This window comes from Oryx dammah, unplaced genomic scaffold, assembly GCF_014754425.2.
Source record: "Oryx dammah isolate SB20612 unplaced genomic scaffold, SCBI_Odam_1.1 HiC_scaffold_23, whole genome shotgun sequence".
Lineage (NCBI taxonomy): Eukaryota > Metazoa > Chordata > Mammalia > Artiodactyla > Bovidae > Oryx > Oryx dammah.
Window position 1 is genome coordinate 24,921,092 of NW_024070207.1, and position 25,632 is coordinate 24,946,723.

At 43.0% G+C, this 25,632-nt stretch overlaps 1 protein-coding gene across 1 annotated transcript in view; it reads left to right on the forward strand.

Annotated features, from left to right (window-relative positions):
• The first annotated feature begins 24,289 nt into the window (after positions 1–24,289).
• Positions 24,290–25,632, forward strand: part of SLC25A43 (solute carrier family 25 member 43) — a 42,618-nt gene continuing 41,275 nt past the window's right edge. The window contains exon 1 of the mRNA XM_040265141.1: positions 24,290–24,615. Coding sequence (XP_040121075.1) covers positions 24,341–24,615 — 275 coding nt within the window. The 5' untranslated portion in view covers positions 24,290–24,340. The remainder of the gene's footprint in view (positions 24,616–25,632) is intronic.

The following is a 25,632-nucleotide window of genomic DNA, read 5'->3' on the forward strand; positions in this document are numbered from 1 at the left end:
CTTCCCCTCTCATATTTCACAGCTGCTACTGCTAAGTTGCTTCAGTTGTGTCCGACTCTATGCAACCCCAGAGACAGCAGCCCACCAGGCTCCCCCGTCCCTGGGGTTCTCCAGGCAAAAACACTGGAGTGGGTTGCCATTTCCTTCTCCAATGCATGAAAGTGAAAAGTGAAAGTGAAGTCGCTCAGTCATGTCCACTCCTATCGAACCCATGGACTGCAGCCTACCAGGCTCCTCCGTCCATGGGATTTGCCAGGCAAGAGTACTGGAGTGGGTTGCCATTGCCTTCTCTGATTTCACAGCTAGTACCCCCAATAAACCTCTTGCACTCCAAACTCTCATATCTGCTTCCCAGAGAACCTGAACTGGCAACAACTGGTACTAGGATTGATCTGAGAAGGCAGAAGTAAGGTGGGGCTTTGGGACTGGATCACTTACTAAGTGAAATGAAATAAGGACCTCATCCCAGCTCGTATGTGGGCCTAGGATAGTCCCTGGCACAAGATGGTGGCCCAATTGCTAAAATTTTCACTAGTAGTGAGTTGACAGAATGTTCTGGTGAGAGAAAATGCTCTGGCAGATGCAATGAAAAGATGTGGATAATGTTGTTTACAAGGACAGTGGAATTGGCTGGCTGTTATTATCAATAAATTGCTTTGAAACCCTGTGGAGGAATAAAATTGCTGAGGGCAATTAACAACTGAAAACTAAGTGAATAGCCCAAGGGTAAACAGACTGATGCAGCTTCCCAGGTGGCTCTAGCAGTAAAGTACCCACCTGCCAATGCAGAAGGTGTAAGAGATGCAGGTTCAATCCCTGGGTTGGGAAGATCCCCTGAAGGAGGGCATGGCAACCCACTCCAATAATCTTGCCTGGAGAATCTCATGAACAGGGGAGCCCCGACGTGGGGGAGGTGGGGGTGCTACAGTCCATAGGGTCACAAAGAGTTGGACACAACTGAATTGACTTAACATGCACGGATGCAAACAGACAGCCAATAAGGATGTTGTTTAATAATACGATTTTTAAAAAGCAGCAATAGAAAAGAGGCCAGGAGTTAACACCCCAATAAAAAGCCATGATGCCCTACCCAGTTCCTGGTCCTCAGTCAGTTTTCAGACCCAGAACCCCCTGGCTGAAGAAATGGCTAGGCCCCCAGGAGGAAGAACAATGCATCACCATGGCAATTACATACCATAATAATAGTTCCAGTCCTTTCCTGAAGGGATGTGTGGCCATTGACTTGGGTGACTCTATGCTAGGGAAAGGGGAGACATTTAGATGCTCATTGGACATTAATACCCAGAGACCTAAAGTGTCTCTCTAGTAAGGGGTTCCAGGTAATAAATAGGGAGGCAGAACACAAATTTGGATAAAAGATAGTTTATAAATACAGGAGTTTTCTTCTGGAATACAGGATTTAACACCCTGGCTAGGACCCTGAAAGATGATATAAACACACATAGAAGGTTAGATCCTAGAAGCATGGAAAACATGTTGGTTGATATTAACTTTGCCTGAAATTAATAAATTAAAAATGCTTCAGTTGCCACAACAGTGATGAGAAGGTTCAGGAAGGTGGGCATGCTGGCATGGATGTGTTATCTGAGGTCAGAATACCCACTGCAGGATTATACTGTACAGAACAGCTCAGGGAACACACTGTTCATCAAGGCCATGTGGAATGTGCTGGTGAGAGCACCAGCATCACTGAGAAGTGAAAGGGTAAGAGGCAGGAAGGCTAGGGGTCCCCAAACAGAGGAAACAGGCTGCAAGTGTCAGACTCATTTTATCTATCTCTTAAGTGGCAGGAGGAAACAAACTACAAGTGTCAGATTTTTTTCCCCTTCTCTATACAAAATTAAAAAGAGGTTTCTTTTAAAATTCTGTATTGCCATGACAACACCTGGTTCCACCTGAACTTAACTTTCTTCAAACCTTGATCTAACCAATGCATTTTTCTTATGGAAATGTTCTCTTAAGCTATGTTAATGAGACTATGTATTTGCTTGGAAACCTGCCTTTCTTCAAGAGTCATGTCAATCGTTTTATGGCCTGGGATGACTCACTTTATGCCAATGTTATCTCAAAATGCATGTTGTGGGTGAGGGGCTTGGTGCCACTCTCTGAGTTTTGAAACTTTTCCTTTCTCTAATTAGCAGCCTGCTAGTAGGTATATAACTTCCTGCTAAAGACTAGCAGGGGGGCACTCTTTCTCCCCTCTTCTGATGTCTGTCAGAAGCTTTCTCTATTTTATACTTTAATAAAACTTTATTACACAAAAGCTCTGAGCAATCAAGCCTTGTCACTGGCCCCAGATCGAATTCTTCTCCTCCAGAGGCCAAGAATCCTGGCAGCTTTCATGGCTCAGCAACAACCTTTCAGAAGTTCATGTGACTCTCCTCTGCAGGCCAGGGCCAACAGTAGGCAGGGCAAACCCAGAACTGGGATTATAACTAGCAATAGGGATAACAGGGCCTCTTCCATTTAGGAAGGACCAGAAGTTCACTCAGAGAAATGGAAATTTACTCTGGGTGTGGTTTTGCCTTAACTGCCCATAGATCCTCAGCCAGCACCACTTTATCTAGGGACTTAAGGAGTACCTGACCATTCACAACATGGAATAGCAACTAACCAAGGACTTGCTTCAAGAAAAGTGTGGGAGTGTGCCGTGACCACAGGACCCCCTGGCATGTTACCTTTCACACCATTCAGAAGATGCTGACCTCATAGAGCAATGGAATGGCCTGCTAAAGCTGCAGCTGAAGCACCAGCTCAGAAGCAATACTCTACAAGGATGTGGTACCATCCTCCAGTATATGATGTAAATGCTAAATCCAAGACCTTTCTATGGCTCCATATCCCCCAGAGGAAAAATACATGGGTGAAGGAACCAAGGAAAGGAAGCAGAAGTGACCATGTACACAGTCATTCCCAATAACCTACTAGTAGGGAGACATTAGGCTTCCCAGGTGGCTCAGTGGGTGAAGAATCCACCTGCAATGCAAGAGATGCAGGCAGATGCGGAATCAATCCCTGGGGAAAATCCCCTGGAGAAGGGTACGGCAACCCACTCCAGTGTTCTTGCCTGGAGAATCCCATGGGCAGAGGAGACTTGAAGGGTACAGTCCATGGGGTTACAAAGAGTTGGACATGACTGAAGTGGCTGAGCACACATGCACATAGAGAGACACTGTGCTTTCAGTCCCCCATAGTTTTGAGCTCTGCAGTGTAAGAGGTACTGGTACCCAAAGGGCACACTCTTACCAGGGGCATAGCAAGAATCCCGTTGAACTATAAGCTGCCAGCAAAGCCTTCGGACACCAGAGGGATGGGAGATGTGAATCAAAAATACTCTGTTATTCATATAACCACCTGTATTACACATAGGCTGCTGCTGCTAAGTCACTTCAGTCATGTCCGACTCTGTGTGACTCCATAGACAGCAGCCCACCAGGCTCCCCCGTCCCTGGGATTCTCCAGGCAAGAACACTGGAGTGGGTTGCCATGTCCTTCTCCAATGCATGAGAGTGAAAAGTGAAAGTGAAGTCGCTCAGTCATGTCTGACTCTTAGCGACCCCATGGACTGCAGCCTACTAGGCTCCTACGTCCATAGGATTTTCCAGGCAAGAGTACTGGAGTGGGGTGCCATTGCCTTCTCCACACATAAGGCAGTATGGTATTATTTGAAGATGGACTTATATTAGTTTAAAATGTATATTATAACTCTAGGGCAACAATTATAACCATGATACTAATAGAGGGGTAAAAAGGTGAAGAAACACACAGTAGAACTGTTATACTAAGAAAGAATTGGTATACTAAGAAAGGAAATAAAATGGAATCATATAAAAAGCTCAATTAAAATCATAGAAGACAGAAAAAGAGGTTGGGGAGGAAACAGAACAAATGTAACAAAGAGATAACAGTTAGAAAGGTGACAGATATTAATCTAACTATATCAATAATCACTTTAAACACAAATGGTCTAAATGCACCAATTAGAAGACAGAAATTGTCAGAGTGGATTTTAAAAAGACCCAATTATAAAGACAGGTAGGTTAAAAAAAAAAAAGGATAGACAGAAATATACCAAAAAAACACTAACCAAAAGAAAGCTAGGGTAGCTACATTTTTATCAGACAAAGGAGGCTTGAGAACAATGAATACTATCAAGAATAAAGAGGAGCATTACATAATGATAAAGTGATCAAATCTCAGGAAGACATAACAATCCTTAATGTATATGTACCTGAAAACACAGAATCAAAATAAGTGAGACAAAAACGGACAAAACCAGGGACTTCCCTGGTGGTCCAGTGGTTAGGACTCCATGTTTCCACTGCAGTGGGCATGGGTTCGATCCTTGGTCAGGAAACTAAGATTTCACCCCCCCAAAAAAAGAAAAAATAACTGACAAACTGAAAGGAAAAATAGATATACCCAACTATCAGAATTTGAGATTTCAACATCCTTTTGTTAGTAATTGATAGATCCAGAAGACAGAAAATCAATATGAACGGAGAAGGGAGAAGATGAGAATCAGTGGAAGCCCTGAGACAATTGCAGCAAGGTCCGTCTAGACTCTTCTTCTGTCTCCCCTCAGATATAGAGGCTCACAGAAACATTGTGCAGGTTTGGAGAAATGAATCAATGCAATGCAAAGGGAAGGCTGGGCAGGCATGGAAGTGCATGGCTTAGATCACCTTTCAAGAAAGAATTTGCCAAATATCTGTAAGGAGTGAAGTTAGCTGACAGGCTCAAACTACACTGTCTTCCAAGATCAGCTGCAGTATTCTTGACAAAGCCATACTTTCCCTTGGAAGTTTCCAGCCAACAACCTGGAATAGTGGTGATACTAGGGCCTGGCCATTTCTCTCCAACTTCGGACTCTTCTAACAGGCGATCTTTCCTCCAGAACCCTCCATTGGGTTGGCCAAGACCTTGTCACATCTGTCTTGCAGCCTAAGGCATCTCTGCCCAGTTTCCCTCCCTCCCTCGACCCTTTCACATGTGTTAGATCCACATTATGGTCTGTTAACCTAGTCTTGTTCCCTGCCCTTTTATCTTTCACAGGCTTTATCTCCAATTAACATCTTGCATTCCTAACTCCATATTAGCATCTGCTTCCCAGAGGACCCAAATTAACGCAATTAAGCATTCACTACCGCCATCCACTTTGAGAAATTCTGCAGGAGACACTTAATCAAGCATTTCAAGAGTCTCTCTGTTATGATCAACATGTTTTCAGCAAGTTCCTCAGTTTACTTCACAGCTAGGTAATTCAGACAATGAAAATCATTTATTACCCCAAACTCACAATCTCCATCAAAAGCCTATGTGCTACAGCTACAGTTTTTCCCACCACTGCATTCAGTTTCTCTTGCATGGTACCATAATGATGAAGCTCATCATAAAAGCATAAATTTGGGTTGTTCAAAGTCAATCTGAGCCATGCTTATAATCATTCAAATTGAGGGTTTTTTTTTTCCCAGAAAGACACAGATTTTTCTTGAAACTCAAACAATCAAGTGATGACTTTTCCTTATGAGTCAGTGACTTTCTTGAGCAAAAGTCATAAAGCTGAGGAAAAAAATCCTTAACAAAACTGACAAGCATTAAGTGCTTCTCTTGCATCTCCATGTGTAGCTCCAGTGGAAAGAGTCTTCCTATGGATAACGGTGTATAGACAGACATGTTTGTCAGGGTAGATTAGACTCTGCTGTAATAATAAACAAACCCTGAAATTTCACTGGCTTAATACAGAGATTTTTTTCTCACTCACACAAAGTCCTATGAGATGGTTCCTGTCTGAACAACTATTCTAGATAGGTTTCCTTTAAGTGGTGAAAGGAGATCAGTCCTGGTTGTTCATTGGAAGGACTGATGTTGAAGCTGAAACTCCAATACTTTGGCCACCTGATGCGAAGAGCTGACTCATTGGAAAAGACCCTGATGCTGGGAAAGATTGAGAGCAGGAGGAGAAGGGGACGACAGAGGATGAGATGGTTGGATGGCATCACCGACACAATGGACATGAGTTTGGGTGAACTCCAGGAGTTAGTGATGGACAGGGAGGCCTGGCGTGCTGCGGTCCATGGGCTCGCAAAGAGTCGGACACAATTGAGCGACTGAACTGAAGTGGTGAACTCAAGGATCCAGGTTTTTTGCATCATGCTATGCCATCTCAATTCCTTTGCTTCCAGCTGCATCAACATCAGAGAGTTTCAGCATGAAAAATTATGAGGGCTATTGAATGGGCCAGGCCTGAAGTGGCAGTTATCAATCCCATCATCCACTTCCATTGGTCATATCAAACCACATGATCCCACTTGGCTAAACGGAAAACCATAGGAAAATATAGAGGACCACATGAATACCGGTGTACAGTCTCTGCCATAGTAGACTTTGCTTTTGGTATAACAGTTTGAATACTTGAAACAATTTACTACAGTTTTAACATTCTTCATCCGGTGGCTCAGAGGGTAAATAATCTGCCTGCAATGCAGGAGGCCCAGGTTCAATCCCTGGGTCAGGAATCCCCTGAAGAAGGGAATGGTTACCCACTCCAGTATTCTCACCTGGAGAATTCCATGGACAGAGAAGCCTGGTGGGCTGCAGTTCATGGGGTTGCAAAGAGTCAGACACAACTGAGCGACTAACACTTTCCCTTCTCACTTTAACATCCTTCATATATATCCTTATACATTAATTCTAGTCTAAATTATTCTCATGATATCCTTCCCTATCTCTGTTAATTGCCTCACTATCTACCCATTTCCTCCTTCCTTGCAAGTGTGCTCAGTCGTGTCCAACTCTTTGTGACCCCATGGACAATATGCAGCCCACCAGACTCCTCTGTCCATGGAATTTTCTAGGCAGAAATACTGGAGTGTGTTGCCATCTCCTCCTCCAGAAGATCTTCCCAACCCAGGGATCGAACCCAGGTCTCCTGCATATCCTGCTTTAGTATGCAGTGCTTTACCACTGGGCCACCAGGGAAGCCTCTCTATCCACTTATAAGTCCAAAATTTAGAAGTTACCTTTGTTTCCTTTACATGGAAACTACAAAAAAGAGAGCCAAAGAGCCCAATGCATGGGTGATTCCAAAGCACCTTCCATGAATATCATGGTCTAATAGGAAGGCCAAAGAGTTGATGCCTTCGAACTGTGTGCTGGAGAAGACGTCTGAAAGTCCCTTGGACAACAAGGAGATCAAACCAGTCAATCTTAAGGAAGATCAACATTGAATATTCACTGGAAGGACTGATGATGATGCTGAAGCTCCAGTATTTTGGTAATCTGATGCAAACAGCTGACTCATTGGAAAAGTTCCTGATGCTGGGAAAGATTGAGGGCAGAAGAAAAAGAGGGTGTCAGAGGATGAGATGGCTGGATGGCATCACTGATGCCATGAACACAGACATGAACTTGGGCAAACTCCAGGAGATGGTGAGGGACAGGGAGGCCTGGTGTGCAGCAGTCCATGTGGTTACAAAGAGTCAGAGACGACTGGGTGACTGAACAACAATGACAGTAAGATGTAGAAATGTTACTCCTATACAGTTCCATCTCCTCTTCCATTTTTTGTATTGTTTGCTCAGCAGCAAAACCTGCACTTCTTTATAGCATCCTTAAACTTGAACTTCCTCAGTCTCTATTCCAAATAAAGTTAGTCTCTTCAGGAGAGCTACACACCTCTGTTCATATGGCCTGACTCTCTCCCTCTGCAGAATCTCTGTGCTACTGCTCCAGAGATGGAACAGGAACTTTTATTCTATCAATGCCATTCTCATATAAGCAAGACTCTAGGCTGGGGGGCAGGAGGGGATGGGGCATTGCTGGTTTTCTTGGTTTGTCTCTCCCAGTATGGAATCTCAGCTCTACAGGGAACTTGGTTTGAAGATTATTGAAGCCTAGTATTCTCAGCTTACTATGTCTGGAGTAGAGTTTCTGTCCTATGGATGTGAGCTGGTTGGAGGAAATGTCCTTTAATAGCTGAATGGATAAACAAACTATGGTACACCAATATAACAGAATATTATTCAAGAATAAAAAGAAATGAGCTATCAGATCACAGAAAGAAATGGATGAAACCTGAATGAATGTTATTAAGTAAATAAGCTAGTCTGGAAAAGGTTATACACTGCATGATGCCAATTATATGACATTCTGGAAAAGGTAAAACTTAGAGCAAATAAAAAATATCAGAGACTATTTTCTTTTACTTCAGAATAGTTTTATTAGTTTGGATACAGTATGTCAGCGCTCAACAATTCCTCTCCTACTTTGACACACAAATCCACTCAATCAGAGTCTTCGTTGCCCCATAGCTCATATACTGTAATGTTACTGTGTGCGTCTGCAGGAACCTCAACATTGGGAGGGTCGCCGGTTACCATGGCGAGTTTCAGATTATGCACCCTGGACACAAATTTCACAAGGTCCATCTCGAGCAGGGTTAAGGTATTGAACATATAGTCTTTGTCGGGGGAAGCCTTTTTCTTTTTCTTTCCGGGAGAGCCAGATGAATTGCCCCGATGGGAAGGAGGAGTCTGCACATTACTCTCGCCACTCTCTCCTGCCAACTTCACTGACACGTACATCAGCACAATGAAGAAAAGCCAGAGCAACGTGATCTCAAGCCAATCTTGGGCATACTCCGGTAGATTCTGCCAAATTAGAAAGTGTCCTCCACAGAGCACCTTCCCCTGGAGTTCTTCAGCTTTCTTTCTCTGAGAAGTAAACAACACTGATAACACCCATGGATAAGCACAGGAACCGTTTGAGGGACCACATGATGTGCCGAGAGGAAATGGCCCCTGGTGTTCTAGTCTGCCCTGGCACCTGGAGAGTGAGGACCAAGCAAGGTTGGGCCCTTGGTAACAGCATAGAGGGCACCGCCCCAGCCAGAAGCCATGTGGCCATTGTGATGACTTCAGGGCAGAGGATAAGGAGGCTTGCAGGGGCCAACTGGGAGTAGGACTTAAAGGGAAATGGTGACATTTCCAGCGGGCAATCGAAAAAGAGGTGGGGAGTGACAGAATGCCATCTCCTTGCCAGTGTATTCTTTCTGAACCTGATGCCCTACTGGGAGGGGGGTTCAGTCTTCTATTTCTATTTTTCCATTTGTTAAATCCAGACACTGTGCTGAGCAGAGCAGACATGGGCATGTGGGCATGTGCCCCTGTGGAGCAGACAGCCAAGTGGGAAAGAAACATATTAAACCAGAGGCCACAAACTAGGAACCACTGATGTATTTTGTGTGGCCTATGCTCTTCCTAAAAATGACTGTGCTCAGTCACTAAGTCATATTTGACTCTTTAAGACCTGGTGAACTGTAGCCCTCCAGGCTCCTCTGTCCTTGGGATTTCCCAGGCAAGAATACTTCTCCAAGCATAGAGAAAGTTTTAGGGCAGTGAAACTATTCTGTATGATGTTATGGTAAATACATGACCCTACATATTTGTCAAAACCCATAGAACCTTACATACAGCACAAAAAGTGAATCAATGTATGCATATTAAAAAAACATTTTGACATCAAGAATGGAATGCAGAATTTGATTGAACAATCTAATTATATTACAACTGTATGAAACCTCCTCACTAAGATTCCCTGACTTAAATAACTTTAGAAATCTAGTTTGCGAGACTAAAAGCAAAAGATAAAACCACTGTAATCTAGTTGATAGTGTTCTTTCTCATATGGGTATAGGTTAACAATCCTAATACGTTTATACATGTATGCTTGAATTGAACAGTTAAATAAATGGCACATGTGTATACATACATATATTTCTTTGTCTTGTTAGCTGAAAGGGTCTAAGAGAAATGATACTCCCAAAATCTGAAAGAAACAAATGTAGAAATAAGCACAGATCTTGTTTCCCAATATTATTTTCCAATAAAGGAACTAGGCTTCTTGGAGAAATTACTGATTGTAGGGCTCAGAGAGGAAATATAGAAGAGGAGCCTGAAAGATCTTATTGTGTCAGAAAGGAAGTGCTAAAAAATAAAAAAGCCCCATGGTAATGGGGTTACATCAAAGAAGACAGGAACGAGCTCCCAATGGCCAAAGCTGTAACAAGATGAGCAAATAAATTAAGTAAGTAACCTTTTGGTACTATACCCCAAAGTATAAAATAAATATCTATGGGTCAAAACTGATATAAACAATTGGATACATGTGAGAGAATAGACCAATTTCCCATGCAGAAGAATTTCAGATATGTGACACAGGTAATTCGGCTCTCAGGGAGATGGAGTGTAACTCCCTATTCCTGAAGAGTGAGTTACACATAGTGAATTCCTTCCAAAAAAATACAACAATATGGAATGAGAGAAAAAGAGTAACTTGACAGTGGAATAACTTGACAAACACTACTTCAGCTATGTGGTCAACATCAACATTAACACGGAGGGATAAGGCATGTTGACAGTATCACACAATGAAAGGGATACTCAGCCTCTGCAATCTTCCTCCCCCAAAATCCATAGTCCCAGGCTAATAGGAAAAACATCAGACAAATCCAAGTTGAGGAACATTTTATAAAATACTTGACTAGTACTCCTCAAAACTATCAAGGTCACAAAAAATAAGGGAAGTCTGAGAAATTATCACATCCAAGAAGAGCCTCAAGAGACATGGCTATTACATGCAATGTGGGATCAGGAATGGGTTCCTGGAACAGAAAAAGAACATTGGGTACAAAGAAAATCTTAGTAGAAAAAAATCTTAGAAATACAGTAAGCACTCTAGTTAATAACAATATGTGTGATATTTGGGAACTTTCTGATATCTGGAAACTACCTTTGCTTTTTTGTAAATCTGAAATTGTTCTAAGATTTTTTAAAGTTTATCTTTAAAACATAGGGCAATAGAGGCAACATTATTTGCTGATGACATAATTGTATATCTGGAGACTCCAAGAGAAAAGTATCATATACAGCCAGCCTTTCCTATCCATGGGTTTCACACCCAAGGATTCAACTAACTCTGGATTTAAAATATTTATTTTAATTCACCTCCAATTAAATAAATTTATATTAAAAAAAAAAAACACCTCCAGATAGTTCCAAAAAGCAAAATTCAAATTTACCATATGCTGGCAACTACTTACATACCATTTACATTATATTTACAACTATTTATGAATCATTCACATTGTATTAGGTATTATAAGTAATCTAGAGATGATTTAAGGTATATGGGAAGATGTGTGTAGTTTATATGTAATCACTAAAATGCTACACTACTTTTTATAAGGGACTTGAACATCCATGGATTTGGGTATCTGATGGTTGGCGGTGGTGTCCTAGAAGCAATCTCCCACAGATATCAAGGGACAGCTGTACCTTAAGGGAATTGAGCTAGATGGCTGGATAAAAACAATAATATATAAACCAGTGTTCCTATACACTAACAACCAATTATATTTATAATAGAAGACACTATTTATAATAGCTACAAACAGATAATTACTTAAGAATATATTTTAAAAGAAATATGCAATAGCTATTTTAAGAAAATTCTGAAATGCTACTGAAAAACACAATATAATGCCCGATGAAATGGAAAGATATCTATTTTGGGGGAGTATGAAAAATTTTATACAGATATCAATTTTCCTCAAATTATTCTATAATTGTGATAAGATCTCAACAAAAATACTAATATGATTGGTGTAGGAAATAAGCTAATTCTAAAATATATGTGGAAAAATAAACATGTAATAAGAGGCAGGACATTTCTGAAAAAGAAGACTAATGAGCATGGAAGGCAGTCCTTACTAGCTTTTAAAGCATATGGTTAAGACTACATAGTTACATAGAGAAGTACTGGTATAGGATTAGTACTGGTACATGGTTAGACTTACCATTCGCTAGGTAAGAAGAGAATACAAAAATCAACTACACACACACACATACACACTGAGGTTTTGTCTGAATGTGTTTCCCCCAAAATTCATGTCGAAAACCTAATGTCCAGTGTGACTGATATTAGAAGGTGGGCCTTTGGGAGATAATTAGGTCATGAGGGTGGAGCCCCCAAGAATGAGGATTAATGCTCGTACAATGAGAACTCACAGAGCTCCCTAGCTCCTTTTGCCTTGTCAGAATACACTAAGTCCCTTACACAGGAATCTTCAAATTGCAAACTTTCAAAGCTTAGAACTTGCATTCCCATGTCCAGTCACACAATTTAGTTCACGTGTCTGGTGGACATTGTCACATGCATCCATCCTCTACAAGTGGTTGTGCTTTTGCGTACTTTACTGCACAGTACAGTATAGAGCACATTAGTACAGTCTCTTTATTTCTAGCCCAGAATGTCCCAAAGCAAGTGTAGAAGCAGTAGTAAATAGCCAATTCTGTTAGTTGGGTACTAAGACTAACTTTTTTGGACTTACGTACAAATTGGGCTTACAAGCACACTTTCAAAATAGAACTCATTCATATGCAGAAGACTTCCTATAGGAGAGAAGTCTGCAACTCAGAAAAGGGCCTTCATCTGGCCATACTGGTACCTGATCTTGTACCTCTAGCCTTCAGAACTGTGAGAAGTAAATTTCTGTTGTTCATGGGCCCCTCTGTGCTTGGTATTTTGTTATAGCAGCCGAAATGGACACACATACACATTAAGAATATGATAAAGGTAGAAGGTGTCATTTGACACTGGGAGAAGAAAGTTTGTTCAACAAATTGTGATGCAATTACATAGCAACCTCCTGGAAAAAATATAAACTTGAAGAATTCTTTTTCTATACCCCATAATTCACATATAAGTTACCTACCTGAAATGTGCTTTATCTATCTTTGACCGGCAATGCCCACTTGTCCTTCAAAATTCAATTCAAGACACCCCCCCTTCTCCTTCTGTCTCTTGCTGAGTAAGTCATCATAAAGCAATTAGGTGAGATCAATCAAGACAGGCATCCATGACAGGGGGGCATGGAGCTGATTCATTTGAAAAGACCCTGATGTCGGGAAACATTGAAGGCAGGAGGAGAAGGGGACAACAGAGGATGAGATGGTTAGACGGCATCACTGACTCAATGGACATGAGTTTGGGTAAACTCCAGGAGTTGGTGATGGACAAGGAGGCCTGGCATGCTACAGTCCATGGAGTCACAAAGAGTCGAACATGACTGACGACTAAACTGAACTGAACTGAACCTGTAAAGAGTATCCTAATATTTCCCTAACTTCTCACTGTAGTGTGATAGCCCATTAAGATTCCCCTAAAGGGAAGAGGGTACCCTGAATATCTAATGTGACTATTCAGATCTGCTTAGCAGTCATACTTCTCACAGCCAATTAAGAGACAGACATTCTGCTGATACTGATACATCAGTATATATCAGATAGGTCAGTATCTTATGAGTTGGTTCATTCATTCATATATTCAACAAACACTTAATGAGTGCTTACTAACCTACTCTGTGCCACAACACTGTTTTAAGTGCCACAAATATAAAAGTATACAAAATAAACAAAACTCCTGCCCTCGTGGAGTTTACATTCTAGTGGGCTAAAGGTTTTTAAGGAAAATACATAGTATGTCAGACAGTGATAAACTCTATAGACAAAAAGAAAGCAGGGAAGGGGACAGTGGTGGGCCTGTTAGGAGGAAATTCTGATAATGGAAGGGAGAGAGAATTCATTTTAAAGAGAAAAAATGAGTGTCAGATATAAGATTTTTGGCCTGAGTTACAAAATAAAACAACAACAACAAAAAAGTTTTCATTTACTGACATGGGGACAAGGGGAGGAAAGGATTTGGTGGGGAAGACCAAGGGTTTGGTTTGAAGTACATTAGGCTTGAGATGCCCATTAGATGTCCTAGTAGAGAATCTAGAGTTCAAGGGGGCATTCCAAGCTGGAGATACCTATTTGAGAGTCATCAGGACAGAGATGGTATTTAAAGCCACAAGACTAGATGAATCACCATGGAAATTAGTTTAAACAGAGAAGAGACTCAAGGACTGAGCCTAGAGCACTCCAATATTTAGAGATTGTGGGGATGAGGAAGAACCAGCAAAGGAGACTGAGAAGGAGTGACCAGTAGTTATCAAGAGTTGGCCCCCAGGGACTTCCCTGGTAGTCCAGTGGTTAAGAAGCCATCTGCCAATGCAGGAAATGAGGGTTCGATCCCTGGTCCAGGAAAATTCCACATGCCTCGGGGCAACTAAGCCTGTGTTACAACTATTGAGCCTGAACTTTAGAGCCCATGAGCTGCAACAACTGAGCCTGCCTGCCCTAGAGTCCCTGCTCTGCAACAAGAGAAGCCACCACAATGAGAAGCCCTCAAACCCCAATTAGAGAGTAACCCCTGCTCGCTGCAACTAGAGAAAAGCCTGCACATGGCAACTAAGACCCAGTGCAACCAAAAATAAATAATTTTTTAAAAAGAGCCCCCGGAATGAGCTTACCACAGGGTACACTGATAACACCAAATTTCTGGATCCACAAGCTAAGGAATAGATAGCAGGGACCCCTTCCAAGGTACTACTGTCCTGTGAAATCTGGCTGATTAGTCAGTCAGTTTTTCCCTTTGACATCTTTGAAATGCAACAAACCTCATGCAAATTACATGCAAAATAGCAGTAGCATGGCAATACTGTGGGAGATGTGGCTAGACTCTGGATGGGGACACTAAACACCAGAACTGTGGCTGCCAAACTTGCAGGAGGAGCTGAGCCCTGTGACCCTCCAACCAGGCCTTCACGTTCAATCTTGAAGAACATCCAGAGAGACACTGAAAACCACTACCAGTGCCCTAAGGGCAAAGGGCTACAATGCTCATTGTAGCCAGTTGCTGCTATTTTCATTGCTGTTGCCAGCACCAGCTGATCTACACTTGATCTTAACCAAAAGGCCAAGAAGCAATCCAGCAGTTCTAGAAGTAAAGGAACACTCCACGACAACAGCTGAATCTCACCAGTAGGTTAGGGTGAAGATGAGGGTTAAGTGGGTGTTAGGATTGGATTAAGGTTAGAACTTCCAGTCTATGATGGGCCAAGTCCAAGGAGGGGCTTCCCTGGTGGCCCAGTGGCAAAGAACCTGCCTGCCAACGCAGGAGATACAAGTTTGATCCCTGGGTGGGGAAGATCCCCTGGAGGAGGAAATGGCAACCCACTCCAGTATTCTTACCTGGAGAATCCCATGGACAGAGGAGCCTGGCAGACCAGAGTCCATGGGGTTGCACAGATTCAGACATGACTTAGTGACTAAACAACAACAGGTCCCAATAGCCTTGAACCTCTCCTCAGGATGTTCCCTCCACATCCTACTGTAATTGAATCTTTCACTGTCTGATGACACCTCTAAAGCACAGGCTATTTATTCTCTCGTCTCCCCACAGCTAAATTCCTTAGAGAGTGCCAAGTGATAGAGCTGGAACTCTCCTTGCACCCCAAGGCCATTTTCTGATTTTTGTTGCTCCCACTCTTGAGAAGTCTCTGGCTCCTCCTCCTTTCACACCTTCCTGTTATTTCACCTTCTCCCCACCCTGGTGGTAGTCTTCTATCACCTTCCTGGTGATTACCCTCATTCATATAGGTTTTCAGTTCAGTTCAGTTCAGCCACTCAGTCGTGTCTGACTCTTTGTGACCCCATGGACTGCAGCATGCCAGGTTTCCTTGTCCATCACCAACTGTCAGAGCTTGCTCAAACTCATGTCCATCGAGTCAGTGATGCCAGCCAACCATCTCATCCTCTGTCGTTCCCTTCTCCTCCCACCTTCAATCTTTCCCAGCATCGGGGTCTTTTCCAATGAGTCAGTTCTTTGCATCAGGTGGCCAAAGTATTAAGTTTCAGCTTCAACATCAGTCTTTCCAATGAATATTCAGGACTGATTTCCTTTAGGATAGACTGGTTGGATCTCCTTGCAGTCCAAGGGACTCTCAAGAGTCTTCTCCAACACCACAGTTCAAAAGCATCAATTCTTCAGCACTCAGCTTTCTTTATAGTCCAACTCTCCCATCCAAACATGACTACTGGAAAAACCATAGCTTTGACTAGATGGACCTTTGTTGGAATAGTAATGTCTCTGCTTTTTAATAAGCTGTCTAGGTTGGTCATAACTTTTCCTCCAAGGATCAAGCATCTTTTAATTTCATGGCTGCAGTCACCATCTGCAGTGATTTTGGAGCCCCCCCCCTCAAATAAAGCCTCTCACTGTTTCCATTGTTTCCCCATCTATTTGCCATGAAGTGATGGGACCAGATGTCATCATCTTAGTTTTCTGAATGTTGAGTTTTAAGCCAACTTTTTCACTCTCCTCTTTCACTTTCATCAAGAGGCTCTTTAGTTCTTCTTTGCTTTCTGCCATAAGGGTGGTATCATCTGCATTTCTGAGGTTATTGATATTTCTCCCGGCAGTCTTGATTCCAGCGTGTGCTTCATATCCAGCCTGGCATTTCTCATGATGTACTCTGCATATAAGTTAAATAAGCAGGGTGACAATATACAGCCTTGGTATACTCCTTTCCGGATTTGGAACCCGTCTGTTGTTTCATGTCCAGTTCAAACTATTGCTTCTTGACCTGCATACAGATTTCTTAGGAGGCAGGTAAGGTGGTCTGGCATTCCCATCTCTTGAAGAATTTTCCACAGTTTGTTGTGAGCCACACAGTCAAAGCCTTTGGTGTAATCAATAAAGCATAAGTAGATGTTTTTCTGGAGCTCTCTTGCTTTTTCGATGATCCAACGGATGTTGGCAATTTGATATCTGCTTTCTCTGCCTTTTCTAAATCCAGCTTGATCATCTGGAAGTTCATGGTTCATGTACTGTTGAAGCCTGGCTTGGAAAATTTTGAGCATTACTTTGCTATGATCACATGGACCACAGCCTTGTCTAACTCAATGAAACTATGAGCCATGCCATGCAGGGCCACCCAAGACAGATGGGTCATGGTGGAGAGTTATGACAAAATGTGGTCCACTGGAGAAAGGACTGTAAACCACTTCAGTATTCTTACCTTGAGAACCCCATATTGGCTTTGGTTCTTAACTATTTGTCCTCTTTGTCCCAACTTCTCCCATCATTCTCAGTCACTTCAACATTCACATGGTCAACCACCCAGCACCCTGGTTTCTTGTTTCCTTATCTGCCCATTGCCAGGGACCACTGCCACTTCACAATCCAGAGCAGCAGTATGGGGCCCTGTATCTTGAAGGTCCATGCATTCTTTTCATTTACACATCAACACATGATTTCCAGAAGCTGACAAATCTTTAGTACAGTATCTATGTAAAAGTATATACATTTTTTTTAAACTAGGAATTAGGCCTGTGCTTCATTCTTTTCAGTTTTGCTTTCCATAGAACTCACCATGGATCAGTGATTACAAATGGGATTTTAAAGTTTAACAGTAGATAAAAATAAACTCCCAATAATACAAAAATACACATGCACAAGGTTATTCATTGCAATATTTTTTATAATTGCAAAATACTGGAAACCACCTCAACACTCATTCCTAGGAGTGTGGCTAAATAAACTGTGGTACATCCATGCAACTGTAAATAAATATTTTTTATCTAAATAAAAAAATAATAAATATTTTGCCGCTGTAAATAAAAGTGAGAATGATATCTATAAACTGAGTTGGAGTAACACCTAAGACATAGTATACAATGAAAAAAGCAAGTACCAATGTTGTATCTATAGAAAGTCACCTTTTATGTAACAAAAGGAGATATTTTCATACAAGAACCTATACACAAATGTTTTGTAGCAGCTCTATTCATAATAGACAAAAACTGGAATCACCATAAATGTCTATGAATGGAAGACCAAATTATGTTACATCCACACAATGGAATATGACTTAGCAATGAAAAGGAAGAAACTACTGATGAACATGACAACATGGTTGAATTTAAAAGGCATCGTGCTAAGTAAAAGAAGATGGTCTCAAAAGGTTATACAACCATGTGCATGCATGCTAAGTCACTTTGCCATGCCCTCCTCCAGGGGATCTTTGTGATCCAGAGTTCGAACCCATGTATCTTATGTCTCCTGCATTGGCAACTGGGTTCTTCACCACTAGTGCCACCTGGAAGCCCCTATATAACCATATGTTTTCATTTATATGACATTCTCAAAGGGAAAAACTATAAAAACAGATCAGTGGTTGCCAGAGTTGAGAGTCAGGGAGGCTTTGACTGCAGACAGACAGCACAGGAGAATTCTGGGGGCTGATGGAGCAGTTCTGTATTCTGATTGGGGCTAATTACACAGATCTATACATGTGTTAGTACTCGTATAACAAATTCTATACCAAAATAAGGTAATTTTACTGTACATAAACGACAAAAAGTGTAGAGGTGGAGTTGGTGATTAAAATGTGATGAGTTCAGGGACTTCCCCAGTAGTTCAGTGCTGAGGGCTCTATGTTTCCACTGCAGGAGGCATGGGTTTGAATCCTGGTCAGAGAACTAAGATCCCACATGCCACACAGCAAGGCCAAAAAGAATGTAATGAATTTAGTCTTGTTGTAGCCACGTGTTCCAAAAAACAAACTCACTCAGAAGGATAATGCAGATAGTGAAATACAGTTTATTACACTGGCAGGCCCAAGGCAGAGTCTCCTCTTAGCCAAGGACCCTGACCAGCATTTGTGAAAACCTTATATACCCTAAGTGTACGTGCCCAAACCCACCTCCCCAAATTCCATGAAACTAGTCTGAACAAAGGAAGAGAAAGATACAATCAGAGTTGACCTGTGATTCAAATGCCTTAAGCCTAGGCAGTTAACAGTGGACAATTATCAATAGGTCTGTGGTCATACCCCAATAAGCATAATAGAATTTATGATTCTATTTGGTTACACAGATAATTAGGGAATTCATTTAGGCAATGGAGAGTGTAGGTATGAGCCCTGGGGTTCTTCCATCCGGGGGGTCTGATTTTCCAGTTGGTATGTCGTTTCCATAGATACTGGGCATATAGTCCACAATCCAGCCCCAGTCCACAGTCCAGCCCAAGATGGAGTCCCGCTTTCAAGATGGAGCCTGTTCTGTCTGTTTCCTCCTTCAGTCCTAGGTCTTCAGACATATATTAAAGACATAACATTTCATCACCTGGACCATCTCTTAGTGTTATCAAAATAATAAAGAAACAAAGACACTAAACAAACCAGCAACAAAGAAACTAAAAGTATTATGTGACTACCATAAAAAAAAAACACACATACACATTGAAATTTGCATTAACATGGCTTGGTAATGGGAGCAAACTAAATTGCACTATGTGAAATATGTTGATGCATTTGAACTGTGGTGTTGGAGAAGACTCTTGAGGGTCCCTTGGACTGCAAGGAGATCCAACCAGTCCATTCTGAAGGAGATCAACCCTGGGATTTCTTTGGAAGGAATGATGCTGAAGCTGAAACTCCAGTACTTTGGCCACCTCATGAGAAGAGTTGACTCATTGGAAAAGACTCTGATGCTGGGAGGGATTGGGGGCAGGAGGAGAAGGGGACGACCCAGGATGAGATGGCTGGATGGCATCATGGACTCGATGGACATGAGTCTGAGTGAACTCCGGGAGATGGTGATGAACAGGGAGGCCTGGCGTGCTGTGATTCATGGGGTCGCAAAGCGTCGGACACGATTGAGCGACTAAACTGAACTGAACTGAACCGAACCTAGTTCCTGATACAGAGCAACAATTCAGCAAACATTTGTGGAATGAATAAACAAGTGAGAAAATGAAAGAAGGAAAAGGCTTACACATTTTGATATGAAACCCTGTGTCTTCAACATCATCAAAAAGTTTGAAGCAGAATGGAAGGATATTCAAACATCGCTTAAAGCTAAAATACAATGTGCCAAGGGAGAAAAATGAAAAAGCTGTGGAAGCCACACTTTACAGTGTTCTATTTAACCACAAAGGCCAGGGCTACTGAAGTCATTGTTGACACACTTGCCAAAACTTCTGCTCAAGACATGGTGAAAATGATGACTGGATACAAAGAGTCTCTATCAGATATCACAGTTCACTTTAGAATTACAGATGTGGCTGGAAATTTAAAATGGCAAACATCTAATTTCTGACAAAACTGACAGTATTTACTGGGAATTGATAAATCTACAAGCTTGTGAATCTAGCTCATCTTTTGAGTTTTTACCATGGTTTAAATCTAAATAAGTAATTCTGTAAGACATTATGTTCTGCTAATCTTTTCCAACTTGGAAAACTGAAGAAAGAAATTCCTTCATTGATCTAATGTTTACTGAGCACTAACTATGCACCAGCCAGTGTTTCAGGCACAGGGAACACAGTTGTGAACAAGAGACAAGATCCCTTTCCCTATGGAACTTACATTTTGGTAACTGGAAACAGATGATAAACCAAGAAAGAAAAATGGCAAATAGGGGAAAATGCCACACAGAGGATTGAAATGGGGCGATGTGGCAGAGTGAATGAGGGTGTGGAGACTGGGTGGGCTGGTTAGCCTTCTGACAGGAGTTAACATTTAAGCTGAGCTCAGAATGACAAGGAATCAGCTCTGCAAATATCTGAGGAAAGAACTTTCCAAGAAGAGGGAGCAACTAGAGTAGTGGTTCTCAAAAGGAATGGCGCTGCTTCCTAGAGGGCATTTTGGAAGTTTGGGGGGACGGAGCCCACAGAGACTGGAGGATTCCGTTGGCATTTAATGGGCAGGGCAGGGATGCTGCAGAGCTGCAATGCACCAGACTGTCCTGCATCCTTCATGACTTTCAAAGATCCCACCAGGCACCCATATAAGTGGAAAAGCTGTTTCTCATTATCAGAGTTGAAAACCTAACTCTGCTTAACTCATAAAGACAAAACATTTTTTGCAGAATGTTTACGCACATGGAACTTCCTAGGAATGCAATTACCATGTAAATAGAAAGCAGATTGTATTCTATTTCATCCAGAACTTCACCAAGAGTTGTTCAACATTTCAAAGCCAACACCTCCGGGAAGGCAAGGCAAATGTCACCTAATGAGAAACACTGTACCTAATGGGAAAGGCTTCGGGGAAAATTGATGATGGTAGAGAGATTTTATTTTAATGGATAAGACATACCCAAGGTAAAATGAAAAGAGGGGAAAAAAGAAAGCAGTACAAAAGGGCACATAGTCAAAAGTTGATCTCCCTTCCACCTCCCTTCCCACCATTCCCAGTTTTCTTCCCTAGAGATAATCTGATTATCAGGGTTTTTTACAGTGGCTTTATCTTTTTTTTGTTTGTTTGTTTAAAAGGAAGGGAGGGAGAGAGAGGGGGGAAATACTCATACAAATGAATATTTGTTTGAACATTTAAAAAAAAAAGATGAGGAAAGATACACCCAGAAGAGAGGGTATAGCTCATTGGTAGAACATTTGACTGCAGAAAAGGTGTGTGTGTGTGTGCATGCATACATACATCAAGCTCTTAATGCTGGCTTCTCTAATGTTACCTCAGGATGTTCAGGGAGACAGTTTTTTAAATACACTTCTGTACTGTTTTCCTTGGTATGACAGGTATATTCTACATTTGCAATTTACAAAATCCCATAAGGTTAAAAGAATAAAATACAAATTAGAGCAGGAATCCACCAACATTGGCATAAATATAGCAAGATCAATTATAATCTTAGAAACATCAGCAAGCTAAACTAAGGTAATGTATTGAGAGAAGATTTCACTCTGTGAGAAGAGAAACAAAAAGTGAGTGCTGAAGAATCCAAAACCGTGAGCATCTCCCAACATCTGCTGAGAAGGACAGGAGGCTGCCTACTGGCCTGAATCAGCTAGCCACCCTTTTTCCTCAAGTTACAATACTACTTCTAAGTTATCATACATTTATTTTTAACACAGCACCCCAGTTTCATATTGTGTGCCTTTTCCAAAGTTGGAGATCCTTAACTTAATATATTCTTCACAGACTTTTCAACAAATATGAAGAGGCACTGAGGTTAACAAGTCTATAAGTGGCAATCCAAATACATGACACCCTCAAGGACTGATTTATGTTTAAGATTAATCTACATAATATTCCCAAGGTTTAGCAAATGAATGGGACTCTAGCTGAGTAAAATAGGAACAAACCTTGTTCTGTTTGCACATGGCCATGAAAAGACAGAAGGCAGCAAAGAAAATATTCTGCGGTTACTCATTTTACTGTGCAAGGTACCTACTGTGAAAAATTACTTTTGAGGTTAAAATAGACCATCTACTCACGATCTCTCCTGGCCCACAGCTGGGAAGACTGAAATGATTCTTCTTGCCTCTGGCTCACTAGAACATCGTATTCCTGGTGAAGACAAAAAGAACAGTAGTGCTCAAGAAAAAAGGATACCTGGTTCCCGAGGTGGGTGCAGTTGAAATGCTCATATAAGTTGCCTTAAAGCCAAACAAAACCAGTACAACCCAGTCAAGCCAAACTCCACATAATGTGGTGATTTCATCAACTGTTCCATTCCCAGGGCAGAGCTCCCTGAAGGACCTTTAGAATCTAGTCCTGTTGTCCAACAGAGTGCTTTAGGACAGGACTAGTAACTGAAGGTTTCCTTACTGTAGTCCCCCAGTTCCAATTCAAACCCTGTGAAATTCATGTCCTCTGGTCTTCAGAGTCATAAACCTACTTTCCTCAACCTCCCACAGCCATGAAATTAGCTTACAAGACAGGAGAATTCACAAAACAAGAAAAACAAACATCCCAAATGGTTGAGAACAGAGCAAGGCTTCTATAACTAGAACAAGTCCTCTTTTCCATTTCCTTTTTCTAAATTGAAGTATAGTTGATTCAGAATGTTGTGTTTATTTTTATTGTACAGCAAAGGGATTCAGTTACATACATATGCATTCTTTTTCACATTCTGTTCCATGATTGTTTATCATGGGATATTGAATATAGTTCCTTGTACTCTACAGTAGGACCTTGTTTATCCATTTTCTATATGATAGTTTGCATAAGCCCATTCCCAAACCCCCAAGCCATCCCTCCCCCACTCTCTATCCCCCTGGGCAACCAGTCTATTCTCTCTGTGAGTCTATTACTGTTTAATAAATAGGTAGAACAAGTTCCCCTGATCAAAACCCTGCAACAGCTTTTAGAAAAGGATTGTTATATCATCATGTGTGTCAGTAAATGTAGAAAATAACAATACAAGCCTAAAAGCAACTGGGATGTCTTATACTAACAGACTGCTGGACCTTTCCATTATTGTTACTGAAATGGCTTTTTAAAAAGAGAAAACAGGGAGAAATTTTGAATTTTTTAAAACTTATCAAAATCCTTCTTAGACTCTGGCCAAGTCACTGACTGCTAAGCCTTCTTTGCCCCTGTGGTCCCCTTAGCTCACAAAACCACCGAAAATGTCTCTACTCGAGAGACACTCTGCTGTCCTAGTGGATGTTTAGTGTAGCTGTTGGGAATGTTGTCACAAAACAGACCTGAATCCAGATGGCGTCTAGCCGCTGTGTGCCTAGAACAAGTCAATCTCTCTTTGTTTCCTCTTCCTTCTTCCTGTTGTAAAAACAACATCTAATCATAGCTAACACATCTGTAGTACTTACCTGTATCATTTTTCATTTACTACTTACAACAACCCCTAGAGGGGAAAAAAAAAAAAAAACTATAGATGAAGCGAGTGAGGCATAGAGAGGTTGAGTGACTTCCTCAAGGTCACACAGCTGGTAAACTGCAGGGCTCAGATGCTAACGCAGGCTGGAGTCGAAGCTCTAAGCACCGTACCTATGACCTCTCGAATTTAGAGTAATAAATGGGGACACACCTACTAAGGACTGTTTTGAAAATTAAATAAGACAATGTACGAAAAGCCTGATACTTGTCAAGTGTTGGATATCGTGTGTATGTTATAGAAGGTTTTTTCCTTCTGCCCTGAGAAATCTGTAAAGCTTTCCCTAGGGGCAGAAAAAAGGTCGCAGGGATGAGAACAGAGGCAAGGGAAGGAAGGGAGCAAGGTGGAACTTGGAAAGGGAGAAAGGGTATAAATAAGACGGGGGAGGCGGGGGCTGAATATTCAGAACACAAATAGAACGGCCTAGGCCTTGAAAGAACGCGGTGAGTGTTTCTCAACTGCAAACAGAAACGTCTTGGCCGAAAATCAGACACTAAACCGGCGCGGCCACAGCCTCAACCTCGGACCAGCCTCCTCAACCCCGGACCAGCCTCCCCAACCCCGCCCCAGCCCCAGGCCCGCTCAGGCCCGGCCGCGGACCGGCTTCCCGTCCGGTCCGCGGGTCCGCCCTACGCCGGGCGGAGCCTGGCCCGCCCCCTGCGCCGGAGCCCGGGAGCCCCAGTCCCGAGCCACGCGATCGGCCGGTCGCCCGTGGCTCGGGCCGCGGACGCACGATGGCGACTTGGCGGCGGGACGGCCGGCTGACGGGCAGCCAGCGGCTGCTATGCGCCGGGCTGGCGGGGGCGCTCAGCCTCAGCCTCACCGCGCCGCTGGAGCTCGCCACCGTACTGGCCCAGGTCGGCGTCGTGCGCGGCCGCGCCCGGGGGCCGTGGGCCGCGGGGCTCCGCGTGTGGCGGGCCGAGGGGCCCCGCGCCCTATGGAAGGGGAACGCGGTGGCCTGCCTGCGCCTCTTCCCCTGCAGCGCCGTCCAGCTAGCCGCCTACCGCAAGTAAGAGCCGGGCGTGGGCGGGGCCGAGGCCCGGGAGGCCGCCGCCGGGTATCCCGCGGCCCGAGGCCGCCGGGGTGCTGGGGATCTGGCCGGCGGTGCGCCCCCGCCTCCTTCCGGATCTCATGGGAGCCCCTTGGGGCAGAAGGCGACCTCTTCGGCCCCCAGAGTGCAGTCCTCACCTTTTCTTCTTCACCTTTTCTGGGGATTTCTGCAGTTTGAGGGGGACGCAGCTGTGGCCCAGAGAGGCTGACGGGGCTGGACAGGCGAGGAGGCGGAAGAGGGTGAAAGGAGATTTGGGGGGGAAGGAGAGAAGAAATCTCTGGATAGATGGCTCCTAACCCCCTCCCCACTGTCCACCAACTTGGAAATTTTGCTTGGCTGGCTTGGGAGAGAGACCTCTGAAGATACATGTATGGAAGAGGATCTGTGTGACCAGAACCCCCAGAAGACAGTGCTTGCTAGGGACAGAGGGCCCAATCTACTGCCACCAAAAGGCCGTGGAGTTCGGCTCCCTACCTTCTCCCCCAAGAAGCTGGCCTTTGGGGTCCTACAGAGGCTGCCCCACCCTCACTGCTCACTGGCCTCCTTTTAACACCTCCCACAAAAAAAAGCTGCTTTTAGAAAAACTTCTAAAGATGTAAATTAGCCTGATGAGTCTTGAAGCTTCCTCAAGAACTCAGAGATATTTGCGTTTTAACTGGAAACACAGCCTAAAAGAATGAAGTGGTAGAGATGGGGTTTCAGGTAGAGATGTTTCTGTAGTTGGTGGGATGGTCCCGGGTTCCCCATTCACTGGGAACAGCAGCCAACTCTGAAGCCTAGCCTTGGCTCAGAATTAGAGAAACACAACCCACAGTCTTGACCACTGTAGGTCTGCCTTGCAGACTGACAGTCGAAGGATTTTGCCTTTGGCTCAGGGAGGCTGGAGCTGGAAGTCTCATCCGACAACTGACAAGCCCAGTGGAATCTTCCTTATCACTGATTCCTCGAGGCCAGCACCTATTTCACTTATGCCTG